This window comes from Chiloscyllium punctatum, chromosome 5 (assembly GCF_047496795.1).
Source record: "Chiloscyllium punctatum isolate Juve2018m chromosome 5, sChiPun1.3, whole genome shotgun sequence".
NCBI lineage: Eukaryota > Metazoa > Chordata > Chondrichthyes > Orectolobiformes > Hemiscylliidae > Chiloscyllium > Chiloscyllium punctatum.
Genome location: NC_092743.1, coordinates 46,093,220 through 46,116,309, shown reverse-complemented (window position 1 = coordinate 46,116,309; position 23,090 = coordinate 46,093,220). Strand labels below are relative to the sequence as shown.

At 39.2% G+C, this 23,090-nt stretch overlaps 1 protein-coding gene across 3 annotated transcripts in view; it reads right to left on the bottom strand.

The window, feature by feature from the left end:
• The window catches only part of virma (vir like m6A methyltransferase associated), a 108,779-nt gene that overhangs the window by 36,701 nt on the left and 48,988 nt on the right, over positions 1-23,090 (bottom strand). For all 3 annotated transcript variants that reach the window (XM_072570216.1, XM_072570218.1, XM_072570217.1), the window contains exons 12-16: positions 13,845-13,947; positions 11,947-12,491; positions 8,132-8,367; positions 7,625-7,877; positions 4,095-4,312 (exon numbers count right to left, since the gene is read on the bottom strand). In XM_072570216.1, coding sequence (XP_072426317.1) covers positions 4,095-4,312; positions 7,625-7,877; positions 8,132-8,367; positions 11,947-12,491; positions 13,845-13,947 — 1,355 coding nt within the window. The remainder of the gene's footprint in view (positions 1-4,094; positions 4,313-7,624; positions 7,878-8,131; positions 8,368-11,946; positions 12,492-13,844; positions 13,948-23,090) is intronic.

Sequence of the window (23,090 nt, the reverse complement as noted above, 5' to 3'; positions counted from 1 at the left end):
AAATACGATTTGTGACTTTAGTTGGTACCTTTTCAATGTATGGCAGACAGGGATCAGTTGTATATGAGAGAAATGACAAATAAAAGCTACTCTACTCTACTAGATTCAAATAGAGATGCAGGAAAGATGGTCACGAATTTGTAAAAAATCAACCATAAGAATTAGAATTAGAAATATGCTTTCAACCCTTCAAGACTGCTCCACAAATCAATAAGATCATGGCTGATCTGTTTGTGATCTGCTTGCAACATGCAAGAGGACAGAGAGAATTATAATGGGAGTTCTGAAAAGGGAGGCACTGTTCCAAACTATGAACTATTCCTATTATGGGCTAGTGTGGGGCTAGGAAAGAAAGTTGAGTTGTCAGCAGATCAATAGGATTAAGGTCAAGGTAGGAGGAGTCATGAATTGTAGAAAAAGCACTGCAACAAATCTAGAGAAAGATACAAGGATCAATCAGTGATCAGAAGCATCAAGTTGCTTACAGATGCATAAGATTAGGAAGGTAATGAAAATAGAAGTAAAAAATTAAGAATGTGCAGAAAGAAGTGACCGTGACTGCATCAGTAACATAGATGTCACGAAAGGCTACAACAACTGTAGAGAAATTGGAAGCGCGAAACAAGGCTGTAGATGACACAATTTTAGGGGCTTTTGTGGCATACAATGTTTCCATACCTCTGAGCGAGGATGCTTTGGTTCAAGTCCCACTCTGCTCCCAAGTGTATAATACCATATCTGAATAGGGTGCTTCGAAAATGTCAAAATTCAAAGGTCTCTCAGTGCTGCTTAGATGCAGAATGTGAATCCAGGAGTTGTTTCAGTGAGGGAAATTAGTTAAGGAGGGAAATTATAAATTAATTGAAAAATATAAATAAGTTTAATTATTACTAAATATCATTGGACAGGTGATGTGTCACAGGTTGAGTATGTAGAAGCTCCAAGATGCTAGAATGTCATGGTAGTGACTGCAGCTTGATGTATCCGCTCAGAGTTGTCAAAATATAGAAATAGGAGAAATAGACCATTAAGCTCTTTCAGTTTGCTCAACCATTCAATGTGATCCTAGTTGATCATTCAGTATCCTGTTCCCACCTTCTTCCCATGTCCTTGGAATCCTTTACTTCCTACAGCTATATTTATTTCCTTCTTGAAAACATTCAATATATGGCCTCAACCACTTTCTGTAGCAGAGAACTCCACAGGTTCACCACTTTCTAAGTGAAGAAATTTCCCTGATTTTGTTCTAAATGGGTTAGCCCATATCCTGAGATGTGACCCTGAGTACTGCACTTGCCAGTCATCAGAAACATCCTTCCTGTGTTTACTCTGTTTAGTCTGATTAGAATTTAATTGGCTTCTATTAGATTCCACCACCTGTGAATATGGTCCTAACTGATCTAGTTTCTCTTCATACATCAGTCCTGCCATCCCAGGAATCAGTCTGGTAAACTTGCATTGTACTCCCTCCATAGCAGAGACATCTTTCCTCAGATAGGGAGTCCAAAACTGCACACAACACTCAGGTATGATTTCATCCTGTTCAAGTGCGGCAAGACATCTCTGCTCCTGTACTCGAATCATCCCACAATGGAGGCCAACATACAAAATGTCTTCTTCACCACCTGTTGCACTTGTATGCTTGATTTCAGCAAATGGTGGACAAGGACATGCAAGTCTCGCTGCACCATTCCCAATCTATCGCCATTCAGTTAATAATCTGCCCTTCTGTTTTTGCTACCAAAGTGGATAACCTCATTTGCCCACATTATACCTAATCAGCCATGCATTTGCCTACACACTAAACTTTTTCTAATATGACTGAACATTCTCTGCATCCTCCTCACAGTTCACCTTTCCTCCCAGTTTTGTGTCATTTGCAAACTGGGAGATATTACATTTAGTTCCCACATCTAAATAATTAATATATATTGTGAATATATATGCTGGGGTTCCAAGCATTGATCCCTGCAATACTCACTAGTCACTACCTGCCACTCAGAAATAAAAACCTACATTCCTACATTTTGTTTTCTGTCTACCATCCAGTTGTCTATCTATATCAGTACACTACCCTCGATCTTATGCAGTTTAACGTTACAAGCTAATCTCCTATATAGGACCTTATCAAAAGCCTTCTGAAAGCCCAAGTAAACCTCATCCTCTGGCTCCCCCAGAGTTACATCCATGAATAATTTCAGTGGGTTTTCAAATATGATTTGCCTTTTGTAAATCCATCTTGACTATGCTCAATCCTGTCACTGTTTTCTAAGTGATCTGCTATTAAATATTTTATCACAGACTCCAGCATTTCCCCTAATATCACTGTCAGGGTAGGTGGTCTAAAATTCCCTGTTTTCTATGTTATTTTTAAAATACATTAGCAATCCTCTAGTTTAAAATACAGCATTAGCACTGTAATGTCAGGTTACATTCGTTCCAAAGTTCAAGAATGTAGAATCAGTTTGGGTGGAACTAAGAATTTATCAAGTAGCAGAAAATATTCATGAAATTGTTTATAGGCCACCAACAGCAGTCAATCACGGGATAAATCAGGAAATTAGAGGTTCTTATAACAAGGGTAGTACAGTGATCTAGAGAACTTTAAACTACATACAGACTGAGGAAACCAAATTAGGATGAATGTTGTGAAACACAAATGTTTGGAATGCATGCAAGGTGGTTTACTAGAACAGAACGCTGAGGAACCAGATAGGGAAGAGGCTATTTTAGATCCAGCACTGTGAAATGAAAATGTGTTAATTCATCAGCTTCAGCAGAGAATGGCCACAATATGATAGCATGTTATTTCAAGCTTGAGAATTATGCTGTCCAATCAGAAATTAAATCTACCAAACAAAATTATGAAGCTGTGAGGGGCAAACTGCTGATGGTGGATTAGGCAAGTACATATAATGTCAGACGGTAGACAGGAAGTGACTAACAGTCACAGAACTAATGTATGGTCTACAACCATACATTAACGCACAATAATCCAGCCAAGTGTTCCAACTGCAGTGACAAAATAAATCAAGGATTGTATTAGATCAAAGGAAATGGACTACAGAGCTAATGAAATTAAAATGGCAAGCCAGAGAAACAAGACAATGAAGATTCAATAAATTAACACTGAGATGGGAGGGAAATACCCTCAGAGAAAAAAAAACTGGTCTACATTCTCTGGTAAATTCTGAAAAGGATTTACAAAGTTGATGCAAGGTCATTTCCTCTGGTTTGATGTGATGAGGTTAGAATCAGGGGATAAAGTCTCAGAAATTAGAACTGAAATGAGGGGAACGTCTTCACTCAGAGGAATCCTCTACTGCAACAGGCTGTGGAGGTTTAGTCATCATGTATGTTCACAATAGAGATTAATAAGACTTTATATATAAAAAATATCAAGGAACACAGGGATAGTACAGGAAAATTGAGTTTGAATGGAAGGTCAGTCAGTATCTCACTGGATAGCAGAGTAGGCTTGAAGGGCTGAATGGCCTACTGTTACTCCTACTTGGTATATTCTCATATTGTCATGTTCTTAAAAGAGAAATCCAAACTTCTTGGAAGCAGATTTATTATGGATGTGAAGTGGAATTTCAAACAAGTTGCAAATAATCTTGATAGATAAAAACTTAAGGAAGCATCTACTAAAGAAAAAGCTAAGACTTACAGAAGTATGCAGACAGTTTAGCAAACTTGGTTCACAAGCTAATTTACATTTGTATGGCTCCCGGTGAAAACCTGATGGACAGCACAATCCAAAGAACAATTTGTGAGCTACCAATTATGGGTCACTATCTTAAACTCAAATAAAATAATTAATTATTCAGCATGGAATTCAAATGGTTACTGAAGTGTTTCAATGGTATAAGGACTGGTTCATAGGTTAATGCGCACATTCTTCATTCTGCTCCACAAGTTCAGCAGATTTTCAGTGCTGAATAACTGCATGACCACAATCCTTTCAAACTGAACAAAATTATTCATTTTGGTGATAGCTAACTCAGATCAAATTCCCAGCATATTGTACTTCTATTTATCAATCTAAAAAGGCTTAAATTAAAAAGCTTTAAAAATGTCTCCAATACCATTACCTCTTCAAATAGAAAAAGCCATATTCATGTTCTGTTAAAAACATCATGGTCCTGAGACATGTAAGTACTGTGGTATAAGTGGTCTCACTGTTAGCTAGTGCTTGCAAGAAACTGTCACATATTTGTGATAGAAGTTCTCCGTTTGGCAGGGAATTGGATAGCTGTTCCAGGTCAGAACCAGGTCCCTCAGTTGAGTTTGTCAACATCAATGAAATGTCCTGCAAGTGTGGGGGGAAAGGAACCAATATCAAAATACCATTTACCGATGTTTGTTTGAGCTTACATTACAGAACATATTTTACAATGTCTCATTAGAATGAGAAGCACCTAATAATAATCCACAATGAAGGGTGAACTCAACTACAATTCAAGAAATAATCAAACTTACAATCTTAAAAGCGGTGATACAAAAAGTCCGATTTTGGTTTCAAAAAGTAGAATGAACTTCAAATGTTTTTTGTTATACAGAAACCAGCAACTAGGGAGCACCAAACCTTTGTTAGAAGAATAGTAGTTGACCAATAATCAAATGGATTAATTGTCTAAGTGGGTCTTCTCCATCCAGAACAACTTATTGGTGATTCTGCATAACTGAGAAATCATGAGCAATTATATGTTTTGTGAAACAGTCTTGAAGGGAAATACAGACTGTTTTCTATTTCTTTTGCCTTTCCTCCAAGATTAAGCTTTTTTCAGATCTACTAATTTGACAATGAGGTACATTTATAAACAACAACATTTAAAAGGCATCTGGATGGGTACGTGAATAGGAAAGATTTAGAAGGATATGCGCCAAACGCTGGCAAATGGGACTAGGTTAATTTAGGATATCTGGTCGGCATGGACAAGTTGGACTGAAGGGTCTGTTTCTGTGCAGTACATCGCTGTGACTCGATAATATGAATTAGGAACAGGAGTAGGCCAGTTGCCTGAAGAGTTGTTGCTTAAAAGCTTGCCTGATAATTACACCTAAAACCAATGAAGAGGGGACTTTCTGGAAAGGTATTAGTAAATAAACTTGCAGCAGTTTATGATTTTGGATTTATACAAACTCATTCTCAACACAATTTTTATACCATTCCTTGCTCACAATACAAATCTTGTGAAATATTACATAAATTGTCATCTCTGAATATAGTATATGAGTCAGCAGTAGAATGGATTCAGACTTGCTAGAAGAGCTAAACAATGAAGGATTCAGAAGGATTCTTTTTCTTTAATAAAGAGGAGTGATTATTCAGCTGGTGGCATTTTTTTTGTCAATGTTTGGTACAAGGATTCACAAGTGAGTCGCAATGCAAGCTTTTCTTCACTCTGACCCCAAACCATGCCAACATAAGTATACTCTCAATCTGTCAGTGCAGTCTTTTCCATTCTCTATACAGTACAAGACATTTTGTGGTCTAGGAATGATTGCCAATTGGTGATAAATTACCGGTTTTGTGCTTTGGGCTCACAGCCACTACAAACTGATTAAAACTGGCAAAACTAATTTTATTCATGACTCTCACAGCAAGGTGACAGAACCCAATGGATACTATCAATCTGGATTAGTCTGGACTGAAGTAAAGTCAGATACAGATGATAGGGCAGTCATTTAACTATTCTCAATATTAGTGGTCGACACGGTGGCACAGTGGTTAGCACTGCTGCCTCACAGCGCCGGAGACCCAGGTTCAATTCCCGCCTCAGGCGATCGACTGTGTGGAGTTTGCACGTTCTCCACGTATCTGCGTGGGTTTCCTCCGGGTGCTCCAGTTTCCTCCCACAGTCCAAAGATGTGCAGGTCAGGTGAATTGGCCATGCTAAATTGCCCGTAGTGTTAGATAAGGGGTAAATGTAGGGGTCTGGGTGGGTTGCGCTTCGGCGGGTCGGTGTGGACTTGTTGGGCCAAAATTAGATTACTGTAATGTAATCTAATTTTCAAGCAGTGCAAAATTGGGAAAATAAACATCAATTTCCTATTAACTTAAATTAACTTTTGTATTACCTTCACCTAAACTGAAAACGGCCCAGTCATCCTGCTGCAGGTTCATATAACCATGTCAGATATTTTAGATAGATTTAATTAAGGCTGAATAGCTGAGAATGGACACTCAACTGGCTTCACATGCAAACACTTTCCATTTACAGCACAAGAAGTCTTGTGCTATGACAATTCTTTGGAAAACAGAATCATGTAAACTATTAATTTCCTTTCGTAAAGCTTGGGAAAAAAAACTTCCTGTTGGCACTGGGAGCTCTGCTGATTTGCAGAGCCAAATGCATATTACTGTACATAGATGAAAACAAACATTTTTATGAAAACAGCTTACTGCCTTTCCCTATTGCAATTCTAGATATCTTACTATGCTTGTTGTGAAGATTAATCTGTTATTATTTTCCTTGGATTAACATCAATACCAATCTGTAAACATAACTCAGCATCTGAATTTCTCCTCTAACATTGCATTCTTAATTTTCAGGTCTTCTCTTTTGTCAAAACATACAAGTCATATAGGTGTACAGAATGGAAACAAATCTGTCAGTCCAACTCATCCATGCTGACCAGATATCCTAAATTAGTCTAGCCCCATTTACCAGCACTTGCCATTCCTCTAAACCCTTCCTATTCATGTACCCAACCAGATGTCTTTTAAGTGTTGTAATTGTACCCACCACTTCCTCTGGCAGTTCATTACACACACACACACACACACACACACCGGGTGAAAATGGTGCCTCTTAGGTCCCTTTTATCTCTTTTCCCTCTCACCTTAAAACTATGCCCTCTAGGTTTGGATTCCCCTACCCTGGGAAAAAGACCTTGGCGATTCACCATACCCTTGTCCCTCATGATTTTATAAAATTCTAAGGTCATCCCTCAGCTACCGATGTTCTAGAGAAAAGAGCCCCAGCCTATTCAGCCTCTCACTATAGCTCAAACCCTCCAACCCCCACAACATTCTTGTCAATCTTTGCTGTATCCTTTCAAGTTTAATAACATCTTTCCTATAGCAGGGAGACCAGAATTGAACATAACATTCAAAAGTGGCCTAACCAATGTCCTACTTACAGAAATGCAGTTTCAAACCAATGTGAGAGTAAAAGATACTGCTTGTTTCATCTGACTGAGTTTGCTTGTATTAAAAAAAAACTGTGCTTAAGGGATCGACCAGTATTGTTATTTCAAATATAAATTTAAATATATTAAAAAATTGAAGAGTAATAATTTTCATTAATAGATATTCTCAGTATTTAGACATCACTTTTTAAACTCTCTTCACTTTGCTATTAGGGAATTCAATGAGAAACACAGAATACAAAAATGTCTTTTACAAGGCTGCATCTGGTACTTGGTTCTGTCAGCAATTGTGAATACTGCCTTATCATCATCATATGCTCAGCAACATGAAGTAAAGGTCTGTATTAATTTCAAGGAAACTCAATTATTTTGCTAACAATGTGAAAAGAACTTGTGTCCATAAATGCCTGGGATTAAAGAACAAGATGAGAGAAAGGTTAGCTTTTAAACTAATAACAAAAATTACCTGGTCACAGAGGGACTGCACAAAAGAAGCAATATATTCAGCACAGTGCTGGTGATGTACGTTGTCAACTGATGTCTGTAGCAATTCCAGCATTACTTGAAAGACCTCCACAAATCTCTCATCACCTTTGCTGGTTCCACTTAAAAGATGTAAAAGGGCAGCCTTGCAAGCTCCATGTGAAGCTAAAGAATCCAGCAGTGCAAGCAGACGTGCAGTCTGGGCAGTGGAGACTCTCTCTTTTCCTTCTAAAGGACTGTGAAATAGAAATTATTTAAACATTGCAGCCAAGACTTTCTTACTTGAATGAAAACAAAAGCTTCCTGCTCAAACAAATGAAACTACTAAAAGTAAAGCATTTTACATGTTCTATTCTTTCAACTCAAACTTGCCCAAAGTAAATAAAAGTCTTAAAACGCTCTTTAAAAGCAATTCCTCAGCTACTTGCAGAAAAAAAAACTGTTGGTACCATAATCAAGTAAAGCAGACTAGAGCACAAAAACTGATTACCTGCTCAAATCTTCTACAATCAAGTCCAATACAGTCCTTAGGATAAGGAGAGCTGTAGGAGAAGCCAGATCGCAGAGTTGTATGCACACACGCCTAAGTATCTGTTGCAGAGTTTGACATGTGGATCCAAAGCTGGAACGTACTATTTCTTGCAGGAACTTTGCTTGTATTTGAAGGTGAATGCTCCACAGTTTTCGGGTATTCAGTGCAATAGCTACACCTTCTGATGAAATTGGCTAACAAGCGGGATAATATATTTGTGGTTACATGAAATATAAAAATATTGGACTTTTTAAAATATGAATGTTAATCCTAAAGATGCAGTCACCAGTTACAACAGCCTTACAAATTAAAAAGCTTTGTTTAGAGGCATTTATCACATATTTGAAATCACATTTGTGATTCAATATATTGTAATACAACACAATACCTCAGAACACTGTGTTTTGAACCTTACAATTATTTTAAAAAGAAAGACAGTTTAAATGTCATTTTACTCAGCTTCATTAGCCTATGAATAAAAACTGCCATTCTGTACTGTAAAGTTTTTCTTGGAGAACCAACCTGCTTTTCTTTAGTGGCTACGAACATTTACTTTAAACTTATGAATACTCAAAGCGAATTGACTGAATTACAGAGTGCCACACGAATGCACTAAACTATATACAACTTCGGGGACAGCAGAGAAGGAAACAGAAAAATTGTTGAAAAAAAGCAATTCTGTACTTACCCCGACATCAGTTCTTTGCAACATTTTCCTCCTTGGCCCACATTAAATGAAACACTCAAGATAAAGCCTTGTCTACTTTTACATACTGAAAACACCTCATACAACTATTTTTGAAATGCTCAACATCATGAAATTGTGGTTTGACTTGTCCTTCGTCTGGGACATCAATGATTCAACATTAAGGCTCAGCCTACATCCCTGAACCTCGGTTCTCATCACATCCTGTTGCTCATCAGCAGTAATTGGAGGTGTTGTGAACCCAAAGTTGAAAAATGGGCTTCTATAGCAAGCAGCATCAGTAAAATTGGCATCTAATAAGAAAGCCAGCCATTAAGGTCAGCTTTAAAAATATAGCTTGTGTATTAACTGGATGAATGATAAAAGCCTTCCTTTGACCAAACATGGACTCAACCTGAAATTGCTCTTTGACTTAAATCACAAATATATCCAAGGGTTAAAAAAAAGCAACTTACATTCAAATTGTTGTGCTTTCACAACAGTGAGAATCAAAGATTTCTTTTAAAAACTATCTTTCTTGGTCATTTCAAAACCTCACCCCTCCATGCCCACCTTATCAAAGTAATTGAGAACTTGCCAGATGCAATTGCACTATCGAAGGTGATACTGTAATGCCTTGCCTTAAATAATTATCTTCTTGCGTGAACCTGAACATCAAGTATTTTGTGCAACAACTTTAGGGAATTCACATCTCGGCATGATCCTGTCTGCAGCTAGCTGCAACATACAATAACTTTTAGAAAGCACCTTTCCACTCTATTGCTTATTAACTATAAATGAGATTCTTCTCCACAAAACGAAGTGTAAAGGTTCGCTGAATTAAGCTTACTCTCAGCCCACTGCTAATCAGCTCGAAGTATCGAATCAGGGACTTGCCCAGTCTATCTGGGGCAAATGTCTCCAAATGCCTAAAACATTTTGCTGATATTTGCATTTTTGTCTGTACTGGACATGTGTTAAAATGCATACATACGTATGTTTAAAAATGTTTAATCATTTCCTAACATCCACTTAAACGGATAGGCCTTCTAAGTGATTTCACTTGATATTAACAAAGTAAACAGTGGTAGAACCAAGAAGGCATTAATCCACTACCTGGTCCATAAATTAATATTTAAAGCCAAGAATGGATTTACTCTGCTATAAATCTAATTAAATCAGAGATACAATAAGAATCATGGAATTCCTATAGTGTGGAAGCAGGTCATTTAACCCATCAAGTTCACACCGACCCTCTGAAGAACATCCCACCAAAACCCACCCTATCCCTCTAATGCTGCATTTCCAATAGCTAATGTATCCAGCCTGCACATCCCCAGACTGTGGGAGGAAACCAGAGCACCCAGAGGAAACCCATACAGACATGAAAGAATGTGCAAACTCCACAAAAAAGGTGCCTGAGGGTTGAATGGAGCCCGGGTCCTTGGTGCTGTGAGGCAACAGCGTTAACCACTGAGCCACTGTGCCATTAGATTATTTAACAGACAATACATTACTCATGATTAGGGGTGACCTTAATCTTCATGTTGATTGGGATCGCCAGAGGAACAATTTATATAGCCTATTCTGGACAGTTTTCCAGAACAATGTGCTGTGAATCCAAGCAATGATATGGCTGTTTTGGATCTAGTGATGCGTAATGAGACATATTTAATAGATGATGTCAAAGATCCACTTAGAAACAGAAACCATAACATGGTAGAATTTAGCATTCAGTTTGAGCGACAGGTACTTGGGTCAGAAACAATTGTGATAAGCTTAAATAAGGGTGATTACAATGGAATGAGGGCAGAGGTGGCTGGTGCGGACTGGGAAAGGAGTTTAGCAGCAAAAATGGTTGAGTCTCAGAAGCTAAACATTCATGGTTCACAGCAAAGACATATTCTTTTGGGGGGGGTAGAAAAGATTCCAGGAAAGGGATAAATGAACCATGATTAACAGGTTAGGAAACCATGTTTAACTAGGGAAGTTAATGGTAGCATCAGACTGAAAGAAACAGTGTGGCAAAGATTAGCAGTAAGCCAGAGGATTGTGAAAGGTTTCAAAACCAACAAAAGACAACAAAAAAAAAAGATAATATACTTTGACAGTAGACTTGCACATAATATTAAGACAGCAGGGCCTTTTTTAAATATATTAAAAAAGAAAATCCAAAGTGAACATAGGCTCCTTACAGAATGAGGCTGAAGAAATATTAATGGGGAACCAGGAAATGTCTGGGGAATTGAATAAATACTTTGCATCACACTAATAGCACCCCAAAATTACTATAATAGATTTAAGTGGCAAAAGGACAGGAATTGAATAAAATAACTATCGCTCGGGAAACTAAGATGGCTAAAGATCGAGAGTTCCCCAGGACCAGATGGGATGCATCCTAGGTGGTTACAGGAAGCAGCTACAGAGATAGTGGAAACACTAGTAGTAATTTTCTAGGAATCCTCAGATTCTGAAAAGTCCCAGAGGACTGTCCCAGAAAACTGTCAATGCAAACTTCATTAAAAGGGAAGATGACAAATAACACAACTACTGGCCAGTTAGCTTAACATCTGTTGTTAGGAAAACATTAGACTGCATTATAAAGGATACAATATTACAGCATTTAAGAATACACAATATGATCAATCAGAAATAGCATAATTTCATGAAGGAGAATTCATGCCTAACAAATTTATTAGAATTCTTTAAGGAGGTAACAAGTAGTATACATAATGGGGAACAAGGAGATGTAATATACTTGGGCCAATGAGGGCCACAAAGATTGGCTGGTGACAGAGCCACAGGATACCAATGGAATGTCTCGTCTTATTTGGAAAATTGAATTCTTTAATTATTAGCTCCGAGACAGTACTGATCAACATATCTCAATGCTTCAAACAATGATTCCACTTGAGATGAGACTACCATGATTTTAAGTCAACTAGATTTTTGAGTAAAACAATATTTTCCATACAGAAAGATCACTTCCCATGAAACCATTGAAAACAGATATAATGATTGGTATACTACTGACAGGCATTCAATGTTCACGAGTCATTTGAAAGCAAATTAAAGGAATAAATCTTACCTGTGTGGTTTGCATGGGTAGTGGAAAAGGCAAGAGTTCTGAAAGCAGCAACATTCCAGAGAAAAATCCTTCTGGTGTTTTCAATACAAAGGAAAGGACTTCCTTTAACATTAATGACCATGTGTTGTTTGCCAAAGATTCCTCAGAATAAGCAACCTGCTCATTGACTCCTTGAGTAAAAGTAAGTAGAATATCAACAATGTCATTCTGAATCTTTTGCTCTTCATCATCCAGTCGTCCAGACAGAGGTATAGAGCAAAGAACCATGTGGAGTGTAACCAGTACTGTGGGAACTCGGACATCCTTAAATTCAAAAGACCCTCCTCTTAGAAGTTCTGTCAACATAGCCTTCAAAAGGGAAAGAGTGCATCTTGTAATGGAAAGGATCATGATCCTCTGCAATGTAGTTCCCATATTTGCATGCAGTCTCCAGGGAAGTATTAAGACACTGTTGAGTTTTTGAAGTATTCGAATAAGTATGTCTATGCCTTCTGCAGAAAACAATTGAATAATTGCAAGATTCCACTTCAGATCTTTCTGCTGACCTAGTGAAGGAAATAGAATAATGTTTTCAAGTATAAAACACATCATTTTTAAATAAAATGCATGCTGTCAATTCATAACCTCCAAACAGCATAATTAAAATCAATTTAAGGATTCACTGGCTAAATGCCAATTTTTTGAAGATAGTTTTCAAAGTGAACTGGAGCAAAACCACGCACACTCATTTGCCAATGTGGGCAAGATATCTAAAAAAAATGTAGTCGTTCACCAGTTCCAGATCAGAAAGGTTTTGAAAACCGTGTTTCACTGAAATTAGTAAAATACTTAGTGAAAGATGAAGAATTGGTGAAATCAGTTTCTAATGCCTGCATTTGGGCTGATAATGGTAAACAATAACGGTGAAATCGATATTTTATTGCTAGGAACAAAACAGAAGAAATTAATTATCTCCAGTTAGGAATCTCAGGGCCTTAAATACTGTCAAACCATTAGTGAAGTTAATAGCAACCACTGCTTTTTACGTACAAATGTTGCAGTAATTTCTGGCAAAGGACAGATGGACAATTAAAAACAAAAATCCCAGAATTTATGTCAGAGATACACTACTTCACAGTTAGCTTCATCACAAATTAACAGCTGTCTGCCTCACAACTGAAATGAACTGAAGAGCATGAAGGTTCTGTATTTACACTACAGATACAAACTAAACTCTCCACAAAAAGTTTCATCCATTCCAGTTAAATTCCCTTTTAACAAAGTGATCATTGGTAAACAAGACACCAGTATTAACTATAAAATTGGTGGATTCATATATGGGGCTTTAATTATTGTTGAAGGCTTTTAAAATGTAAAATATTCATTTTTAAAACATATTTTACTGGATGTCTCTATCTCTTCCCCTAAATTCAATCTTTGCCCCATTTTCTGCTTCTCTTTCTGTACCTGATTTGACATTGAATTCACTCACGTGAATTTTTACTCCCTTGAGAGTTCTTGTGCTGCAAACTTCACAATTCTTCAATCTGATTGGTAAAGAAAATATATAGTTGCTCATCCTTTTCATACCACTTCCCTCACTTCAACCTTATCAGCTCTTTCACTGAGCAACATTTCTTTTTAAAAAAAGTGTAAAAAAAAATTAACTGGGCAAGTTTTACTCACAGCAGATACCACTAGATGCCCTGCAACAGCATGTTATGATGCAGCTTCTTGGTTCTAAAGATAAGATCACCACCTCCAAGACTTACCAATAAATGCTTTTTTTTAATCTTAAAGAGGACATCAATCAAAAAGTCTTCACCCATTAAGCTCTAACATTGACTTTTGAAATAACTAAAGCAGCAATTACTAAAATTGATATTACTATTCTATTAATGTAATCCCATTTGCCATACCTTCAAGAGGATGAGGTGGGCAAGCAATGTGACAAAGGACACGCAGTGCAGTGGTTAGTCCAGCACCTTCCTGAGTCATTTGAATGGTCAAATTATCCAGATTCTAAAAAAAAAGTAAAACAACACTCTCCTTGAAATGATCAATGCCAAATACGGATAGTCTAAACCGGCAAGTTACTAAAATAATCAGTTTCAAATTTTAGTTCAATGCAAAGAATTTCAAAAATTACTGATACATATAATATTTCTGTATTGTCAAAATTAATCATCTTCCACAACTGAACTTATGAATTTTTAATGAAACACTTATTCTAGAAAATCTGGAATTGAAAAAGTTATCAAATTCAAAACCACTACTACATTTATAAATAGTGTTGAACTTGAATAAGATTGAATAAAAACAAAGAAGGTCAGTATTTGCTTTCTTTATGCACTGGAAATAGTTAGACTGTAAGATGTAAGAGCACAAGCAAGCAATTAAGCCCATCGAGTCCACTCCGCCATTCAGTGAGATCATGGCTGATCTGGTAATCTTCACTGCCACATTCCAGCCTTTTCCCCATAATCCTTGATGCTGTTACAGATTAAAAGACTGTCTATCCAGGCCTTGAATATAACATTCCAGCCTCAACAGTGCTCCATGGTCAAGAATATCACAGATTCACTAGCCTGAGAAGAAATTCAATCTCATCTGTCTTAAATGTGTGACCTCTTATTAGATTATATCCTCTGGTCCAAGCCTCTCCCACAAGGGGAAAAATACCTTTCTAGATATACCGTCATTGAGAAGGTGACCAAATAGGTGGTTGAGGGTAAAGCCACTGATGTGGTATACATGGATTTCAGTAAGGCGTTTGATAAGGATTCCCATAATAAGCTGTAGCACAAAATACGCAGGCATGGGATTGAGGGTGATTTAGCGGTTTGGATCAGAAATTGGCTTGCTGAAAGAAGACAGAGGGTGGTGGTTGATGGGAAATGTTTATCCTAGCGTTCAGTTACTAGTGAGGTTCGGCAAGAATCTGTTTTGGGTCCACTGCTGTTTGTCATTTTTATAAACTACCTGGATGAGGGTGCAGAGAGATGGGTTAGTAAATTTGCCGACAACACTAAGGTCAGTACAGTTGTGGATAGTGCTGAAGGTTGTTGTAGGTTACAGAGGGACATAGATAAGCTGCAGAGCTGGATTGAGAGCCAGTTTAAATGGAGTTTAATGAAGAAAGGTGAGAGGCGATTTACAGGAGTAACAGGAATGTGGAGTACTGGGCTGATGGTAGGATTCTTGGTAGTATAGATGAGCAGAGAGATCTCTGTCTCCATGTACATAGATGCCTCAAAGTTGCCTCTCAGGTTGATAGGGTTGTTAAGAAGGCAGCTTTTATTAGTAGAGGGATTGAGTTTCGGAACCATAAGGTCATGCTGCAGTTGTAAGTCTGTAAGTTGTAAGTGGTGCGGCCTCACTTGCAGTACTGCATACAGTTCTGGTCACCGCATTATAGGAAGGATGTGGAAGGGTTCAGAGGAGATTTACTAGGATGTTGCCTGTTATGAAGGGAAGGTCTTATGAGGAAAGGCTGAGGGACTTGAGGCTGTTTTCATTAGAGAGAAGATGGTTGAGAGGTGACCTAAGTGAGGCACATAACATAATCAGAGGGTTAGATAGGTTGGACAGTGAGAGCCTTTTTCCTTGGATGGCGATGCCTAGCACGAGGGAAAAAGCTTGAAATTAAGGGGTAATTTCTTTACTCAGAGAGTAGTAGGGACGTGGAATGGCCTGCCTGCAACAGTAGTAGACTCACCAGCATTAAAGGCATTTAAATGATCATTGGATAGACATATGGACGAGAATGGAACAGTGCAGGTTAGATGGGTTTCCAATTGGTTTCACAGGTTGACGCAACATCGAAGGCTAAAGGGTCTGTACTTCACTGTAAATGTTCTACTTTCTGTAAGTTTTCTAAGAATCATGCACATTTCAATAAGTTCTCCTCTCATTCTTCTATATTCCAATGTGTACACGTTCAATGTATTCAAACTCTTCTCATAAGACAGTCCCTCTATACCTGGTATCAGCCTACTGCACCTTTTCTGGACTGTTCAACACAGTAGCTTTCCCTAGAAAGAGGGCCCAAATATTTGAGAAGCGGTCTAACTTGTACCTTTGTATGGCAGATTTCCTTCGTTAAAATTTCCCTAAATTGCAATACCATTAAGGGTTTTACTAGCAACCGTAATAGTTTCATGGTCATCGTTGGACTCTTAACTTCAGACTTTTATTTAATTCAATTCAAATCATCGGTCATGGCAGGATTCAAACCCAGGTCCCCAGAACACTATCTGAATCACGGGATTAATAGCCCAGCAATGATATCACGAAGCCATTACCTTGCCTTCCACTGGACACTAGCTTTTTGTGTTTCATGAAAAATAAATTTCAATAATCTTTTCAGCGATCAGAGTGGTAGCATTTCAAGATAGGATGTTATCTCCCTGGACTTACTAATTTTGGGGTTGTTCTTTGTTCATTTACCACTACATAAGGAAAAGTGATATTGGAGCATCAAAGCTGCTTAAGTGAAAGGAGTCACTGCTGTAATGTTTACCTCAACTTAAATCATATAAACTACTTTATTTTAATATCGGAATAAAAATTGAAACACTACCTTCAGCTCATCATTTCCTCCACGTTATTCCATAATTTTACTTGAACTCGCTTTTGCTCTAAAAGAAAGTATAACAAGCTTTCACTTACCTTTAGTTTTCTGCCTTCCTGCTCATACACCTATTATACAGTGATGATTGTTTTGTTTAATTTCACTTCATACTTACATAAAAAGTTTGCTTTTTGTTTAACAACATGAAATCTTGTAACCTGGTTTTATCATTTAATTAGTGGGCATTGGATTTCTCTTTAATTTTTTTTATTTCCTCATGGAAGGTTGGCATTGCAGGGCAATTAAGGTATTACTACGATGTTGGAGTCACATCTGAGCCAATGTAAGTTAGTCTTTCCCTAGAGGACATTAGTTAATCAGATGGATTTTTATGAAAATCACCAATGATAGCCAGCAAGCTAGCTTTCAATTCCAAATATTTTTATTGAATTAAAATTTTACTGTTGCCATGGTGGTGTTCAAACCTACATCATGAGAACATTAGCCTGGGGCTCTGGATACTAGCCCAGTGACATTACCACGAAACTACTGCCACCCTGGCCCATAGCAGAATCATAACACGAGCAATAGGATCAATAGTATATAACTTTATTAATTGCATTAGTTATTTTATGAGGCATGTACAAAGAAACAAATAAATTGCTGCCTTAGAGCAAAGCATGACAACCAGACCATGCTCCTAATATGCAAATTTGCACTGAATTTCATTAATTCCACAAATAACACTCATTGATATCATTCTTCACATAGTCATAGAGTCAAACAGCACAGAAACAGACTCTTTGGTCCAACCAGTCTGTGCTGAAGATAGTCTCAAACTAAATTAGTCCCATGTACCTACTCCGGGCTCATATCCCTCTAGATCTTTCCCATTCATGTACGCATCCAAAAATCTTTAAATGTTGTATTATGCCCACTTCCAACACTCCCTCTGGAAGTTCAGTCCACAAGCAAACCATCGTCGATGTAAAACATTTGCTCTCAAATCTCTCTCCTCTCACCTCCCTAGTCTTGAAATCTCCCATCCCAGGGAAAAGATAACTACCATTAACTCTATCTATACCTCTCATGATTCTATTAACTTCTATAAAGTCACCTCTCAACCTCCTACGCTCCAGTGAAAAAAGTCTCAGCCTATCCAGCCTTTCTTTATGATTCAAACTTCCATACCTGGCAACACCTTTGTATATCTCTTCTCAACTCTCTCAATAGACAATAGGTGCAGGAGTAGGCCATTCTGCCCTTCGAGCCTGCACCACCATTCAATATGATCATCGCTGATCATCCTTAATCAGTATCCTGTTCCTGCCTTATCTCCATAACTCTTGATTCCACTATCCTTGAGAGTTCTATCCAACTCTTTCTTAAATGAATCCAGAGACCGGGCCTCCACTGCCTTCTGGGGCAGAGCATTCCACACAGACACCACTCTCTGGGTGAACAAGTTTCTCCTCATCTCTGTCCTGAATGGTCTACCCCATATTTTTAAGCTGTGTCCTCTGGTTCAGCACTCACCCATCAGCGGAAACATGTTTCCTGCCTGCAGAGTGCCCAATCCTTTCATAATCTTATATGTCTCAATCAGATCCCTCTCAGTCTTCTAAACTCAAGGGTATACAAGCCCAGGTGCTCCAGTCTTTCAGCGTAAGGTAGTCCCGCCATTCCAGGAATTGACCTCGTGAACCTACGCTGCACTCCCTCAATTGCCAGAATGTCTTTCCTCAAATTTGGAGATCAGAACTGCACACAGTACTCCAGGTGTGGTCTCACCAGGGCCCTGTACAAGAACACCCAGATCTCTTTGTACAGCCTCTTTACCTAAATTGATTCCATTTAGATAATAATCTGCCTTCCTGTTCTTGCCACCAAAGTGGATAACCATACATTTATCCACATTAAACTGCATCTGCCATGCATCTGACCACTCACCTAACCTGTCCAGGTCACCCTGTAATCTCCTAACATCCTCCTCACATTTCACCCTGCCACCCAGCTTAGTACCATCAGCAAATTTGCTAATATTATTACTAATACCATCTTCTATATCATTAACATATATTGTAAAAAGCTGCAGTCCCAGCACTGATCCCTGCGGTACCCCACTGGTCACTGCCTGCCATTCCAAAATGGAGCCGTTTATCACTACTCTTTGTTTCCTATCAGCCAACCAACTTTCAATCCAAGTTAGTACTTTACCCCCAATACCATGCGCCCTAATTTTGCTCACTAACCTCCTATGTGGGACTTTATCAAAAGTTTTCTGGAAGTCCAGGTACGCTACATCTATTGGATGTCCCTTGTCCATCTTCAGAGATACATCCTCAAAAAATTCCAGAAGATTAGTCAAGCATGATTTCCCCTTCATAAATCCATGCTGACTCTGACTTATCCTGTTACTACTGTCCAGATGTGTCGTAATTTCATCCTTTATCATACACTTCAGCATCTTTCCCACCACTGAGGTCAGACTAACTGGTCTATAATTTCCTGCTTTCTCTCTCCCACCTTTCTTAAAAAGTGGTACAACATTAGCCACCCTCCAATCCGCAGGAACTGATCCCGAATCTATTGAACTCTGGAAAATAATCACCAACGCATCCACAATTTCTCGAGCCACCTCCTTCAGTACCCTGGGATGTAGACCATCAGGCCCCGGGGACTTATCAACCTTCAGACCTAACAGTCTCTCCAACATCAATTCCTGGCAAATATAAATTCCCTTAAGTTCAGGTCCTTCAGCCACTGTTATCTCAGGGAGATTGCTTGTGTCTTCCCCAGTGAACACAGATCTGAAGTACCAATTCAATTCTTCTGCCATTTCTTTGTTCCCCGTAATATATTCCCCTGTTTCTGTCTTCAAGGGCCCAATTTTAGTCTTAACCATTTTTGTGCCTTTCACATACTTAAGAAAGCTTTTACTATCCTCCTTTAGATTTTTGGGCAGTTTACCTTCGTACCTCATTTTTTCTCTGCATATTTCCTTCTTAGTATTCCTCTGTTGTTCTTTAAAAGCTTCCCAGTCCTCCGTTTACCCACTTATCTTTGCTATGTTATACTTTTTCTCTTTTAACTTTATATGTTTCTTAACTTCCCTCATCAGCCACGGCCACCCATGCCTCCTCCTAGGATCTTTCTTCCTTTTTGGAATGAACTGATCCTGCAACTTCTGCAATATACACAGAAATATCCACCATTGTTCCTCCACTGTCATCCCTGCTAAGATATTGCACCATTGAACTTTGGCCAGCTCCTCCCTCATAGCTCCATAGTTCCCTTTATTCAACAGAAATATTGTCACTTCCGATTGTACCCTCTCCCTCTCAAATTGCAGATTGAAGCTTATTGTATTATGGTCACTACTTCCCAATGGCTCCTTCACTTCGAGGTCCCTGACCAATTCTGGTTCGTTGCACAATACCAGATCCAGAATTGCCTTCTCCCTGGTAGGGTCCATCACCAGCTGTTCTAAGAATCCATCTCAGAGGCACTCCACAAAGTCTCTTTCTTGAGGTCCAATACCATCCTGATTCTCCCAGTCTACCTGCATGTTGAAATCCCACATAACAACTGAAGTAACATCTGTGCGACAGGCCAATTTCAGTTCCTGATTTAACTTATATCCAACATCCAGACTACTGTTTGGGGCCTGTAGATAACTTCCAAGACGGTCTTTTTACCCTTAGAATTTCTTTGCTCTATCCACACTGATTCTACATCCCCTGATTCTAGGTTCCCCCGCGCAAGGGACTGAATATCATCCCTGACCAACGTGGCCACCCCACCCCCTCTGCCCATCAGTCTGTCCTTACGATAGCACGTGTAGCCTTGAATATTCATTTCCCAGGCCCTGTCCACTTGAATCCATGTCTCAGTTATCCGCACAATATCGTATCTGCCAATTTCCAAAAGAGCCTCAAGCTCATCCATCTTATTTCTAATGCTTCGTGCATTCATGTAGTATTTTTAATTTGTTACTGCCCTCACCCTTCCCATCAACTCCTACTTCACTCAACCTTACAGCATGATCCCTTTTTGAGTTTTCTGCCTCATTGACTTTCTTGACTTCCCTTGTTCTAACTTTCCCTTCAATTTCTTTCTTAAACATCCAGTTTGTCTCCTCCCCCCCGCTACTTAATTTAAATTTAGCTGTGTTGCAGTAGCAAACCTGCCTGCTAGAATGCTGGTCCCTAACCTATTTACGTGCAAACCGTCTCTCTTGTATAATTTATGCTTACCACAAAACATACCCCAGTGATCCAAGAAATTAAATCCTTGTTTCCTATACCAGTTCCCCAGCCACACGTTCAAGTCCATTATCTCCCTGTTTCTGGCCTCACCGGCCCGAGGAACTGGATGCAAACCGGAGATAACCACCCTGGACGTCCTGCTTTTCAGCCTTCTTCCTAGTTCTCCGAAGTCCCGCTGTAGTATGTTCCTCCTCTTCTTCCCGACATCATTTGTGCCGACATGTACCACCACCTCTGGCTCTTCACCTTCGTCCTTGAGGATTTCCTGCACTCTGTCTGTGATGTCTTTAACCCTCACACCTGGAAGGCAACACACCATCCTTAAGTCCCGCCTGCTGCCACAAAAACCCCGGTCTGTTCCTCTCACTATGGAGTCCCCGATTACCACTGCTCTGTGCGATGTCCGACTCTTCTGCTCTGCCTCCATGCAGACCTGGCCGCCTTGCAAGCTGGCAGTGTCATCTGTCTCTACTATTTCCATAAGATTCAACTTGTTCCTGACAGGTACTTCCCCCGGGGTCTCTTGCACCTGTCTCCTCTCTGCCTTCCTCATCGTCTGCTCTCTTCTGGTATGGTCGGTGTAATAACCTCGCTGAAGGTCTTGTCCAGAAAGATCTCATTCTCCCGGATGAACCTAAGGTCCTCGAGTTCTTTCTTCAGTGCTGCAACATGCTCTGTCCGTAGCTAAACGTGCACACACTTTCCATACTTATACGAGCCAGACACACCAGAGTCGTTAACCTCCCACATCAAGCACGTAGCACACTGAACCAGCTTGGCAGTCATGTCTTCACCCTCTTCAACTTCACTCAACCTCCTTGTCAAAGACTCCTGAGCTGAAGCCTCACTCTTCAATCCACAGGAACTTCCTTGGACCCTCTTTTTGAGGATAGTCTGTGGACTTTTAATTTAGGTTTGAGGAGGAGGGTGGGAGGGAGGCCCTACTTTGTAGGACCTGGGGTCTAGAACACACCCACTCAAATAACAATCACTTACCTTCCCGACCGGTTTTGCGCTCCGACTTCACTTCCGCCCAGCTCCCGCCGCTCTCTGCTTCAAAAAGCTTAATAATAACCTTCCTGTAACTGGGTGACCAGATCTGGATTCCAGAAGAGACCTCACCAATGTCCTATACAATCTCAACATGACTTCTAAATTCCGATGCTCAAAGGACTGAGTAACAAAAGCAAGTATGCTAAACGCCTTTTTAAATACCCTGTCTATATGTGACACAAACTTCAAAGAATTATGTACGTAAATCCCTCGGTCCCTGTGCTCTACAACGTCAACCATGGCCTGACCTTTAATTGTGTAAGTCTTATCCAATTTGTTGTACCAAAATGCAATACCTCACATTTATTCAGATTGAACTCCATCTGCCATTTTTCAGCCAGTTGACCTAATTGATCAAGATCCCTCTGTAATCATGGAAAACCTTCTACACTGTCTACTATGCCACCAGTTTTTGTGTCTGAGTAAATAATATAGACATATATTATAAAGCATAGCATATTTACTTTTTGGTGGCTACTACTGCCACATTCATTTTGTTGACCAACTAAATTTATGGGAGCTAAACCAGTATGTCCAGGTGCAATTCCTTTACTTTTTATGTTCAATTTTCTGATTAAATATTGATCGTTCTATGCATAATTAATCTTTTGGATTGACAGAGGTATTTACTTATCCAAGCATTGTTAAATTGCATTTGAAGATGCTTCCACATATCCACAATTGACCTGATCATTTATATGATGTAACTAAGTCAATCTTTATAATCAGTCCTTTTACTTCAAGTTGGTTCCTCTGATCCCACGAGGGACAACGGACAACAAGACTCTTTCACCAGCCCTGGTCCACTTTATCACGGGTGATGTCCCACTCTTGAACATCCTTTTTAAATATACTTCTAGTTTGGCTGACCCGGTTTACTGTTCTGCCTGTTGGGTTTCCATTCTACTACCACTCTGACAGGCTACACATATCCAGGAAGCCAAAAAACCTATCCTGCTAACATCAATCACCTCCTCTTCCATGATGTCTTGGAGGCTTCTCTGACCAGTCCTGTGTGGCTTTTCCTTTTGGTGAAGTTGCCTCTCCAAGTGATGGCCAGGATCTTACGTAGACAATGCTGGTCAAAGAAGTCCAGATTAGATTGAACCTTGCTGCTCTCTGCCATGCCTTGCAGGCATAATTTGCAGTTGGTACAACAATGGACATGTGGAATCACAACCTCATGTCTGTCCTGATTAGATGCCCACAGCATATGGAGCTGCTGGAAGATCATTGCTGCTTTGCCAATTCTTGTAAGGAGATCAATCTCT